This window comes from Neophocaena asiaeorientalis, unplaced genomic scaffold (assembly GCF_003031525.2).
Source record: "Neophocaena asiaeorientalis asiaeorientalis breed wild unplaced genomic scaffold, Neophocaena_asiaeorientalis_V1.1 scaffold149, whole genome shotgun sequence".
NCBI classification, from domain to species: Eukaryota; Metazoa; Chordata; class Mammalia; order Artiodactyla; family Phocoenidae; genus Neophocaena; species Neophocaena asiaeorientalis.
In genome coordinates this window covers 2,580,603-2,593,326 of record NW_020174442.1, presented here as the reverse complement: position 1 = coordinate 2,593,326, position 12,724 = coordinate 2,580,603, and the positions used below count along the sequence as shown (strand labels likewise).

Below are 12,724 nucleotides of genomic sequence, written 5' to 3'. Positions count from 1 at the left end.
TTTTTTTTTTTTTCTTTTTTTTTTTTGTGGTACGCAGGCCTCTCACTGTTGTGGCCTCTCCCATCGCGGAACACAGGCTCCGGATGCACAGGCCCAGTGGCCACAGCTCATGGGCCCAGCCGCTCCGCGGCATGCGGGATCCTCCCGGACTGGGGCACAAACCCGTGTCCCCTGCATTGGCAGGCAGACTCTCAACCACTGCGCCACCAGGGAAGCCCTTCCCTCTTTTACTGTTAATTAACTTTTCAATTCCATATATTTTATCTTCCTAGCTCCATTTTTGGAGCAAAGACCTATTTCTTAAAATATTTTTGTATCACTCACTGCAGCTAGCATGGAGCCTTACTGATAAAATATTGTTGAAAAGAAAGCTCCTCTATTGAAAAATATGTCCAAAGATTGGCTGTTGACCCTGGGATTTCCTCCTTTAGAGACATTTTTCCTGAGCTAAGCATTGCCCCCAGTTAAAATCCAAACCTGCCTGGGAAACAGTAACATGTTTCATTAGTTATAATATCTGTACTGATTAGACTTCTTTGTTTATAAGGAGCAGAAACTACCTTATAGGTTGTTGCTATTATATGAGGTATGATGATGGGTCTGATTTTTTTTCTGATTGAAGTATAGCTGATTTACAATGTTGTGTTAGTTTTGAGCATACAGCAAAGTGATTCAGTTTTGTAGATAGATAGATGATAGATAGATATACTCTTCCATTATAGGTTATTACAAGATATTGAATATAGTTCCCTGTGCCATACAGTAGGTCCTGGTTGCTTACCTGTTTTATATATAGTAATGTATATCTGTTAATCTCAAATTCTAAATTTATCCTTCCCCCACCTTTTCCCATTGGTAACCATAAGCTTGTTTTCTATGTCTGTCTCTTTGTTTTGTAAATAAATTCATTTGTATCATTTTTTTTAGATTCCACATATAAGTGATATCATGTGATGTTTTTCTTCTTCTGTCTGACTGACTTCACTTGGTATGATAATCACTAGGTGGTAATGGGTTCAATTAATACATTTTAGTATAATTTAGCTTATCTAAAATCTTTCCAACATAATTACAACATAAGAGGGGAACGTAAGGGGAAAAAGAAAAATACATATACTGCACTATCAGAAAAGGATAAGGAGGGAGGCTGGGTGCAATGCACCATCACAACTGCAGCAAGACAATACCTGGAACCAGGGTGACCACCTGCCTTGATTGGCCCAGCCCTAAGAGGTTCCTAGAATGTGGGACATTCAGGGCTAAAATTAAGAATATCCTGGACAAACTGGGATAAACTGGTCACCTTATTAGGCATCAGTGAAATCCCACTGAAACATACACTTTATCTAATTTCAAAAGTGTGCTTAGAGTCAGGACTACACACGGAGCAACACAAACCCGCCCCTGGCTGGTTATCAGCTGGTTAGAGCAAAGTGCTAACAAGAGCAAGGCTAAAGGTTTGATTTCCCAGGAAACTTTGCTCTCTTCCACTATCAGAATCTGTGTACTTCACTTAAGCCCATCATTCTCCAATGTCACTGACTAATCACAAAAGGAGGAGAAGAGAGAACACAGCTACATCAGACCAAATCCTTCCCTGCCACTAGTAACACTGGTGAAAAACCGATGTTTTTCTTGTGAATAAACATTAAGTGATTGAAGAAGCTGAAGATCATCACATAGGAAATTTATTTTCCTTCCTGCTTTTAGTAGGGTTATAAATAACAATAATGATAATACATAGAATATTCTGCTATATGATTTCATTCTAATCTAGTGAGAGACACAGGGCTGATACCACGCTCAGCAGGGTTGGGATCACCTGTGGTTAGACAGCCAGAAGCAATGGATGGAGCCTGAGCCCTTGCCTCCTAGTGATTCTTTTATTTGTTTGTCTTTGTTGTCATCACCATTTTGGTAGAGGGCTCAGCCTCCTATAACCAGCAAAATATACAACCTGAATGTTGAGACTCCCCGAACTTTGTACATATCACTTCCATAAGAACTCCAGAACTCTTCTGGTCCCAAAGACCAAGCAGCACAGCCTTAAGGCTCCTATGTGTCTTACCAAATGTGGGCTGGTTATTTCCTGTATGGTAAAGGCATAAAGCACATCCACATTCCTTGTCCTGTTGATCAGGCTCAGGGGGTTAAAGAAAGCACCCCTACTTTTAATGTTTAGATCCTGCCTGGCTCTGCATCTCGTTGTCTAAAGTTTGTCCTTTTCCATAGACTTTTCTGCCTAAATCCAGAGTTATATGGTGTTCCTATTAGTAAACTGAAAGCTGAGTTTGCCAAACACATTTATTTCTCCTTCAGAGCAAATGAGTAGGATGAAAACCACTCTTGTCATACTTACATGTTACTCATTAACTGACTGCAAAAAAAAAAAATTGCCTCAGCTAGATTAGGAGTCATGTGAAGAAGTAGCTTCCTGCAATGCAGGAACTGAGAGAGGCTGAAACGCAGAGATTTTCACATTATTGGGGAGGTTGAAAAATGAGCCCTTGAGTTTATTTCTTGACTTGGCGATTGACAAGTCCACAATGGTGAAGAAAGGGCTGTCATCATCCAATGACACAGTGTTCCGGTATGAGATTCCAGGCAGCCCAAGCAAGGTGGGTGCGGAGGCCCAGAACAGCATCCCTGACAGCCCCGGCTCAGTGTTTCTCAGGTGGGTACATCCCGTCTGCCCCTCTGATGACCTCAGCCACCCGACAGGTGTTGCTTTGAGAGCCCCTTCCTCATCCCCGGAGGGAGGATTCTGCCAGGTAGAAAGAGAAGGCACAGCCCAGGCCCCTGGGCTGGTGGATTTTAAGGGGGTACATAGCAAAGGACATGATCTGCTGAGCAAATAGAACTCTTACCACCATTAAGGGACAATAATTGTTAGTGCCTTCTTCAGTACTTTTCAGTACGTACTAGAAAACTGGTCAGCTATGCAGTTACTCAATTCCTGACCCACTCTCAGGGTCATAGGAAGTGAAGCCAAATGGTTAAACCAAAAACCTTACTTTGGTGTCAAAATTACTGTATTATTGTCAAAACAGTAATTATTAAAATATTAAAATAATTTTCTTCTTTGGACCTTTCTAAATTAAATATTAAAATAGTACTGGCTATGCTCTGATCCAACAACTTACTGTACAGTGATTTAAAGCAGTTTTGACTAGGTTCAGAACATATCTTCTTTAGCTGTAAGTATTAATATCTACATGCACACCACTCTGATAATTATATATTTTTAGTGAAAATTCATTTATCTACTCTTTTTCATTTTATCTCATAATAATTCTCTAGCAACTTATAAAATGTAGAAATCAAGTGCAAGTGGAATCAATTACAAGAAAAAGTTCCTTATGCAACTCTTTTAAAATTGAGGTTTAGTTGATTTACAACATTATATTAGTTTCAGATATACAACATAATGATTCAAATTTTTATAGATTATACCTCATCCAACTTTGGTGTAAACTATTTTTAATGGAGGTGACATTGGTCTATATCATTACATCGGTTTCATGTTTACAACATTATATTTCTACTTCTATGTACCTTACAGCATGCTTACCACCTAAAATTTACTTTCCGTCTGATGTAAACTTTAATGTAACCTCCATGTAAATTAAGTCAAGGCAGAGGAATAGCCTCCACACCTGAACTTCACTTTTCCATATTATATCCAGAAAGTCAATCATTTGATTTATTTTTTAATCATTTGAAATCATTTACACAAAAAAAATGCTCAAAGTTATAGCCTTTAAAAATTAAATACAAAATAACGAAATCACACTTCATTTAATAGCATTCGCACATCAGACTGTCAAGTGAGGAAAACAAATTCAATAATTTTTAAAAAGAAGTTTTAGAGATCAAGAGTCTGAATTTCTGCAAAATATTGCTTAATACATCTATTTAGGTTGGCTTAATTTTTCCATCCATCATTAAAATAAATCTACATAACTTGCATTATGGTCATTTGAGCAAGAGCACAATTCCAGTGATTGAAAATGTAAAACTTTGCATTATTTCCATATTTTGCTGAACTTCGAGTGCTTCTTTAATTGCTTCGTCTGCCTAATCCTCCTCTTACATTGACCGTAATGCAAACTCTTCTTGGAACTCAAGCTCTAACGAGGAAAAATAAAATCAAATTAAAATGCATAGGACTTTCCTAGGGGCTCAGTGGTTAAGAATCTGCCTGCCAACGCAGGGGACACAGGTTCGAGCCCTGGTCTGGGAAGATCCCACATGCCACGGAGCAACAAAGCCCGTGCGCCACAACTGCCAAGCCTGCTCTCTGGAGCCTGCGACCCAGAACTACGGAAGCCCGCACACCTCGAGCCCATGAAAAAAAAAAAAAAGAAAGGAAAAAAAAAAAAGACAGAAACCAACAAGGGCCTACTATATAAGCACACGGAACTACACTCAGTGTCTTGTAATAACCTATAAAGGAAAAGAATCTGAAAAAGAATATATATATATACATATGTATACATACACATATAACTGATTCACTTTGCTGTACACCTGAAACTAACACAACATTGTATATCAGCTATACTTCAATTTAAAAAAAACAACAAAAAAGATAAACACTTCCCTTTACCTTAACATTAAGAATTTATGTGGCTGTTGTGGCATCCCATTATCCTTCCCATGAACTACAGCAAATCATATGTACCCTCAGATCAGCAAACCACTCAGATGTCAAATTCTGTTCCAAAGTTCTGTGTCATTTATGCTATTACCAGCATTATTCCGCTTCCTCAACATTGCCATTGTTTGACTTTTTAATTCTTTCTAAACTGGAATGTATGAAATGGCATCTCAGTGTAAATGGTTTCAATGTGCATGTCCCTTATTAAGACAAAAGGAGCATCTTTTCAACATGTTTATTAGTCATTCTCATTTCCTCTTCTGTTAAAATTCCTGCTCGTGGATTTATGAACCTTTGGGAAAGCAAAGGGGGTGAGAGAGGGTACTATCTTTTCCTTATTTGTAGATAGTTTTTGAAATACTCCAGATACTGATCTTCTGTTAGCTACGTGTGTTGCAAATGTTTTATTCCAGCATATGACTTGTCTGTTCATGCTCTCCATTATGTCTGAGTTCTTACTTTCAATTTATCAGTTTGTTTACTTTTATTTTTCATTGAAGTATAGTTGACTTACAGCATTATATTATTTTCAGGTGTACAACATAGTAATTTGATATTTTTATAGATTGTGCTCCATACAAATTTACTATAAAATATTGACTATATTCCCTGTGCTATACATTATATCCTTGTAACTTATTTTATACCTAGTAATTTGTACTTTTTAATTCCCTTCACCTATTTTTCCCCTGCCCCTACCACTCTCCCCTCTGGTAATCACCAGTTTGTTCTCTGTATCTGTGCATCTGTATCTGTTTTGTTATATTTGTTCATTTGTTTATTTTTTAGATTCTACATATAGGTGAAATCACACAGTGTTTGTCTTTCTCTGATTTATTTGACTTACTTCACTAAGGATAATATCCTCCAGGTCCATCCATGTTGTCAAAAATGACAAAATTTCAATATTTTTATGGTATATGAATAATATTCCATTTTGTGTGTGTATATGTATGTGTGTGTATATATATATAGGGTTGGCCAAAAGCTTCATTTGTGTTTTTCTGTAAATCTTATGTTAATGTTGTGTGTGTATATATATATATATATATATATATATATATAAAACACCTTCTTTACCCATTTATCTGTTGATGGACATTTAGGTTGCCTCCATATCTTGACTATTGTAAATAATGCTGCTATTGTGGTGCATACATCTTTTCAAATTAGTGTTTTTGTTTTCTTTGTATAAATACCCAAAAGTGGAAATACTGAATCATATGGTAGTTCTATTTTTTAAGTTATTTAAGTAACTCCATAGTGTTCTCCATAGTGGCTGTACCAATTTACATTCCCACTAACAGTGCAAGAGGGTTCCCTTTTCTCCACACCCTCACCAACACTAGTTCTTTGTTGTCTTTTTGATAATAGCCATTCTGACTGGTGTGAGGTGATATCTTGTTTTCTTAATGATTTGCGCTTCCTGTGACTTAAGAATTCCTTCCCCACTCTGAGGTTATAAGAATGTTCTTATGTATTTTCTTCTAAAAGTAGGTTTTCTTTTAAAACTAGGGTCCGTTCTGTATTTGGAATTTATTTTTGTTTCTGGTGTGAATTAGGTCCTCATCTAATCTTTTATATGGCTAATGAATTCTCCCACATTATTTATTGAATAGTCTTTCCTTTCCCCATTAATCTGCAATGCCAGCTGTGTCATATATCACTGTCTTCATGACGATCACCTTATAATAAAAGTTTTGTTATCTGATGAGACAAGACTTCTTACTCACTTCAGAAGTGATTGTCTACTTTTTAAAAAATTTTTAATTAATTAATTAATTTATTTATTTTTGGCTGCATTGGGTCTTCGTTGCTGCACGCGGGCTTGGGCTTTCTCTAGTTGCCGAGAGTAGGGGCTACTCTTTGTTGTGGTGCACAGGATTCTCACTGCGGTGGTTTATCTTGTTGCTGAGCACAGGCTCTAGGCGTGCAGGCTTCAGTAGCTGCAGCTCGCGGGCTGTAGAGCACGGGCTCAGTAGTTGTGGCACACGGGCTTAGTTGCTCCGCGGCATGTGGGATCTTCCCGGGCCAGGGTTCGAACCCGTGTCCCCTGCATTAGCAGGCAGATTCTTAACCAGTGCGCCACCTGGGAAGCCCTGATTGTCTACTTTTGACCCTTTGCTCTACCATTTAAATTTTAGAATTTGGCTTGTCCCATAAAAACTTTTTTTAAAAGTTGAAATTGCATCAAATCTATTGCTCAATTTGAGGAAATTTGACATTTTATGGTGTTAAATATACCTATTCATACACATGGTGTGGCCTCCATTTATTTAGGTCTTCTTTAATATCCTTTGATAAAGCTTAGATTATTCTACACAAAGATCTTACACATCATTTGTTAGATTTATTCCGAGATACTTTACAACTTTGTTGCTTTTGGAAATATATTTTTAATTTGATTTTGTTGATGTGCAGAAATGTAGTTAAATTTCTAAATTGATCTTATAGTCCACATTCTTACTAAATCTTCTTATTAATTTTAATAATCTGTAGACTGAGTTTTTTGTAGACAATAATATTATTTGAAATTTAAAACTTTTTTTACTTTTCTGAACTTTGCCCTTTTAAATCTTTTTTATTTTATAATACAAGCAAGGAACTCCATTATAATGTTGACTATAAATAGTAATTCCAGGCATTCTCATTTTGTTCCTAATTTAAAAGGGAATGCTTTTAACATTTCAGGTTTTATCAGCCTTTCTCAGATTAAAAAAGTTTCCTGGGCTTCCCTGGTGCTATGCAGGGGACACGGGTTCGTGCCCTGGTCTGGGAGGATCCCGCGTGCCGCGGAGCGGCTGGGCCCGTGGGCCGTGGCCACTGGGCTTGCGTGTCCAGAGCCTGTGCTCCGCGGTGGGTGAGGCCGCGGCGGTGGGGGCCCGCATACCAAAAAAAAAAAAAAAAAAAAAAGTTTCCTTCTTATTGAGGTTTTCTAAGAAGTTGTAGAAACTATTGAGTACTTTCCTGGCCTCCACTAAGATGATCCTCATTTGAAAATCTCTGGCACTCATAAAGCGCACAGTACCTCAACATTCAAAGTTCACAACAAGTCATCATTTCCCAAAATACAGAACACTGGACAGCCTTGAAAAACATGAATTGCTTTAAGCTTTATAAACAGACTGGAAAAGGCCTGGAGAATTAATAGTTCCATAAATTAGTCATTCGGCAAATAAAAATCAGGTATTTTTTTAAATTAGTTTTTGGAGATTTACTATGCAAATTACCATTAGAGCTATTGCTTCTAATAAATTTGTTTCTCTAAAATATTTCTTTTTAGAGTATCAGTCTATTTCAGTTTTAGGTAAAGATGAAAGTTGCCCGGTGGAGCTAACGTGTTGAATGGGGTGCCATGGGCTTTGGGAGGCACAAACAAGGTCCAAGATGACAACCAAAGAGGGCAAATATGGGGCAGTACCAAGCTGGAATGTGAAACCAGGGTGGGACCAGCCCAGGCCTACTCATACTACCCGTGCTATGGTTTGGGGACCACTCCAGGCTGCTGCAGTGGACAGTGACCTTGGCAGGTCCAAGACAGCCTTGAATCACATTCACTCTGCCTCCTCTTAGTGGCTCCAAAGATTCTGCTTCTACTCCTCTACTCATCCAGTTGTCACCAGTGAGTAGAAGAGGAGATGCTGGCCCTTCTTCCCCTCCACTCTACCCTCCCAAGAGCCTTGCTTTTTCTTAGCCAATTCCACTTCTGATTTTAGGGAAAGGATAGAAGCACTATTTGGTACCTGAAGGACAGGAACACAGTAGACATCATATCTTGACCCATTTTTACTAGGTGAGCCCATGGCCTCAGCTCGTGTTCATCATAGGAATTGTAGGGTTAAGAGTGAAATTTAGAAACTGAAGGGAGGCTGAGTTCTAGGAAATGGGCTTCCTTCTCCAGGAGCAGGGATGAGGGGGTAGCAATCAAAGAAAGTAAGAGTGTGTTAAGGGGAAAGATAATAGTGTCCTGAGCACAAGGCAGGTATTTCAGTGAATGGACTAAATCTGTTCTTAGTGGGTGAGGTCAGGGTAGCAGGACCGGTGAACTCTGCCAAGCCTTGAGGCTACCAGGGTGTAGTGAAGCAGGGCTGTGGAGGTTAGAATAGGAGGTGACATACAGAGGAATAGGCCTCTTTGATAGGAGAGTTAGAATTTTCCAAGAAGGAGAGCATAGCACACCCCAGTGCTAACACTGCCAGGAGAGAAGGGACCTACAGTCTCCTTCCCAAACTGTGCCAGGCACTTCTCCACAGTCTACTAATACAGAGCACTCAGTATTCTCTCAATACACGTTTGATCGTGTCACCGGGCTTTTGTACATGCAGGACGTCTGAAAATTCCTATTCATCTTTCCAGATGCACCTCCTGAAAGGTCTAGTATAACATCAAAGGAGACTCCCCTTTGCCCCCTTACTTCCACCCTCAGAACTAGCACTTATTTGTCGGTACCATATTCCATATTAACCACTTACCAGAATGTATTGCCATCAGGGGAATGTTTATTATAAAACCAAAGAAGCTTCAGCTTCTACCCTCATTTATCTGGGCCCCTTCCAAGGCCCTGGGAATGTCCCTAGCAAGATGTTCATGTAGTTGTACATTTCCGTCAACTTTTCAGATAATATTCTAACTACAATTATAATTGCTCTCTCTCTCCATTCCAATTCTCCCTCTGTCACATTCCTCTCCAGTCAGGTAGCCAGGGCATTTTTGGCACTGTGAGCTAAGGGGAAGTCGTTTGGAGATACATTTAATTTGAGATTAGTGGAATGTATTTATGTGATTTACCATCATTTCTATGTGCATATAAGTTATTGCTGGTTGTCCTGGCTTCCAGGAACACTCCAATAAGCAAATTCACCTTGCTTGGTGACACAGAAGTACAGGGCCAGAGATGGTACCATCATCTAAACATGTCTGACAAGTGCCATGCATCAGAAGTATGAAGGGAATGGAAGAGAAACAAAGATGGAAATGTATAGAGCCAGAAGGTGATCTCTGGCAAATTCTTCCCATCACCACACGTGTAAATTATATGGATTCTGTTCTCACTAATGCCAAGTCACAGCAGAAATTCTCTCCTATTAGGACTTGATACTTGATGACGCAGCTGATAGAAGTATACCAAATTTTATGCTTATTGCACAATTTATCAGAATCCCTTGTTTATGGGGCACAAACCCAAGGTAATACTAAAAGCAGCCATTGTCTCTGTATGCGTCACATAGTACATCTTAGCATGACATCAAGAATAGGCTTGAATCTGAAAGAAAATGTCTAACCTATCAATAAAACTTAAGCTTTTTCTAGAGAAAAGACTAAATTATCTCTTTATTGAAAATATTACAAAATTCTTGCCATATGAAGAGGTCAATAAGTATCAGTTAAAAGTAAGAAAATAGCATAGAGTATGTAAGGCAGTTCATTTATGAGTATTACATTAGTTTTCTGGATTTGGAGGTATTGATGGAATTTGTCAGCTATTTCCAAACTAATAATTTGGTATCTTTTCTCTTTCTAAACAAATACTCCCTTTCATGCCTAATTTTTTATTCATAATTTTTCTTAAAGAAGACCCTAAATTTGCATAAGCAGCTTTAGGCCCACAAAACATTTATCTGCTGCTGATTCTAACTGCTTCTATATCTGTGTTCTCCAGCAGATCTGAGCCTTTTGGTTTTAAAACCTCGTGGAAATCTATTATGGATGAGTTCAGCTTAAAGTCCCATTTTCATTAAAAGCTTTTTATTGTAACAGAATTTAAAAAATCAGGTTCATTTACATGACTTCATCTCTCTCTCTCTCTCTTTCTCTCTCTCTCTCTCTCTTGCTCTCTCCTTCTCTTGCTCTCTCCCTCTCTCGCCTCCATGTTTAACAAAACAAAACCAGCCAAGGGTAATTGAAGTGGAAGTTCTAGGCTTTGGCTTCCATGTGTATCTGTATGGGCCTAGATGAGGGCAAATGGAAAGATCTGCCAACAAGTCCACAAGTGATGAATGAGTGTTTCTGTATCAGCTAGCAGTAATAATAATAGTAATAATAGTCTCCGCTATTTGCACAGTGGCTTACTCGTGGGAACTTTTTACAGATGTGACCTTATAAACTTTGGTGGCTTTTCACTGTGGTAGATGGATTATGGCTACTCCTTATGTTGCTTAGGTGAGGAAAGCAAGTAACAGAAAAGGAAGAGAAGTTTTCTGTTGTTGCCGTACGGCATAACTGAACCGATGACATTAGTTCAGATAGTGAATGCGCAGCCAGTTACATGACTGAAATAGCATTATCCAACCTCGTTAACCAATTTCTTCACCTGGCTTGGCTCAAATTATTTGGGCTATTTCCGAAAATCAAATCCATCTTCAGGGGTCATTTCATTCAGTTTCTTCATTGCACCCAAGGTGATTTTTACAACCCCTGAGGGGACACTATGTTTCAGAAGTAGGCATAATTCTCTGTTTGAAAGACTGAAGACTTTTCTGGGATTCTGATTTCTACACTGAGTCGTTATATGATCCTGTGAGTTTCCGTTAAATTTATCTGTAAAAAGACAATGGCATTTGCTCTATGTACTTTTGAGTGGTGATAAAAGAACAACAACAACAATGGTGGGTAATTTCTTTTAACAGAAAGTTATGGAATACTTTCTATAATCTCCGTGTAGGGATGCTCTGTCTAGGAAGGACTGCCTGGTGTACATCTGGTTTCATCACTTTCTGAACTGTGCAATCTCTCTGTGCCTCACTTTCCTCAGCGGCAAAATGGGGATAATCATAGGATCGTGGAGAGTATTAAGTGAGATAATACAGAAAGCGCTTGGCACACAGCAAATGTTCTGACACTAGCTGTGATTATTATAAGGCAGTGGGGGAGATCCACAGAGGAATAATGGTAATATTCACTTATCACCTAGAGCTCTTAGAGGCTAGGAATACATCCTTGCCTCTGTATCCCCAGCACCTGGCACAAAGAAGAAACTCTACAATGAGGAGAGACTCTTGTGGAGTAAAGAAATGGCTAAAGACCCAGCTTCTGCTTCCAGGGGCTCCAGTCTCTGTTGGTGACAGACACACACTCGGGCAAACATAGAGGGCAGGCAAGGCACATGTACCCTGAAGATTAAATTATTAACCTAACTCTCCACACTATAATTTCCCACAGCATGTTTCCTCTTAATCCCCATGTTGCAATACTTAGATCTGGAAATAAACTGCACATTTCAAATGTTTAGTGAGACAAAATAAACTTTGCCAAATGTGAAAGACGCACAGCTGCCAGGATGATCCTGGAGAAAAAGAAACTTCTAGTTTATTCCGTCCAATAAACCCATAGGGGCAGAACAGTGTGCCGTGAGCAAGGCTCACTCCAAGCATGCTCCTGCGAAAAAGAAAAGAAACCTGACAGCAGGAGTGGTCAGGTCATACAAGTGTGTTCATTTATCTCGGAGCATTGTCCTTTGGACTGTGAGGGAACACTGTGATCTTGTCGGCTTCCCGTCACATCTCTTGCCCTCTTCATGCCCCAGGGAGATCACCCTCCAGCCACAAGTGCTAGTTCTGGACCTTTGAACCTTCTTTTCTGCCTACAACACGTGGGCAGAGTCAATTCTGAGCTGTCCTTCAAAGCTGGACCAGGTATCACTGCCTCCGGAAAGCCTATCCCGACCCTATCTCCCTTTCTCTGGGCTCACATTGTACCTTTTGTTTATTTCCATTACAGCATTTATCACACCCTGAACCTCGCTTGTTTTTATATCTGTCTTTCTTCCTTACTCTCTGCCTCTTATTCCTAACCAATCACTCAGCACAGTTCCAGGCACAAACTAAACAATGTTAAGTGTTAGATGGGTGAATAAATGGTGCTGGGTGGGGCTTCCCTGGTGGCGCAGTGGTTGAGAGTCTGCCTGCCGATGCAGGGGACACGGGCTCGTGCCCCGGTACGGGAGGATCCCGCGTGCCGCGGAGCGGCTGGGCCCGTGGGCCATGGCCGCTGAGCCTGTGCGTCCGGAGCCTGTGCTCCGCGGCGGGAGAGGCCGCAGCAGTGAGAGGCCCGCGTACAGCAAAAAAA

The 12,724-nt window shown here is 39.6% G+C and overlaps 1 protein-coding gene across 1 annotated transcript in view; it reads left to right on the top strand.

Moving 5' to 3' along the window:
• The first annotated feature begins 2,417 nt into the window (after positions 1 to 2,417).
• The window catches only part of GRAMD2B (GRAM domain containing 2B), a 110,723-nt gene continuing 100,416 nt past the window's right edge, over positions 2,418 to 12,724 (top strand). Inside the window, exon 1 of the mRNA XM_024757152.1 lies at positions 2,418 to 2,674. Within this exon, the coding sequence (XP_024612920.1) occupies positions 2,547 to 2,674 (128 nt within the window). The 5' untranslated portion in view covers positions 2,418 to 2,546. The remainder of the gene's footprint in view (positions 2,675 to 12,724) is intronic.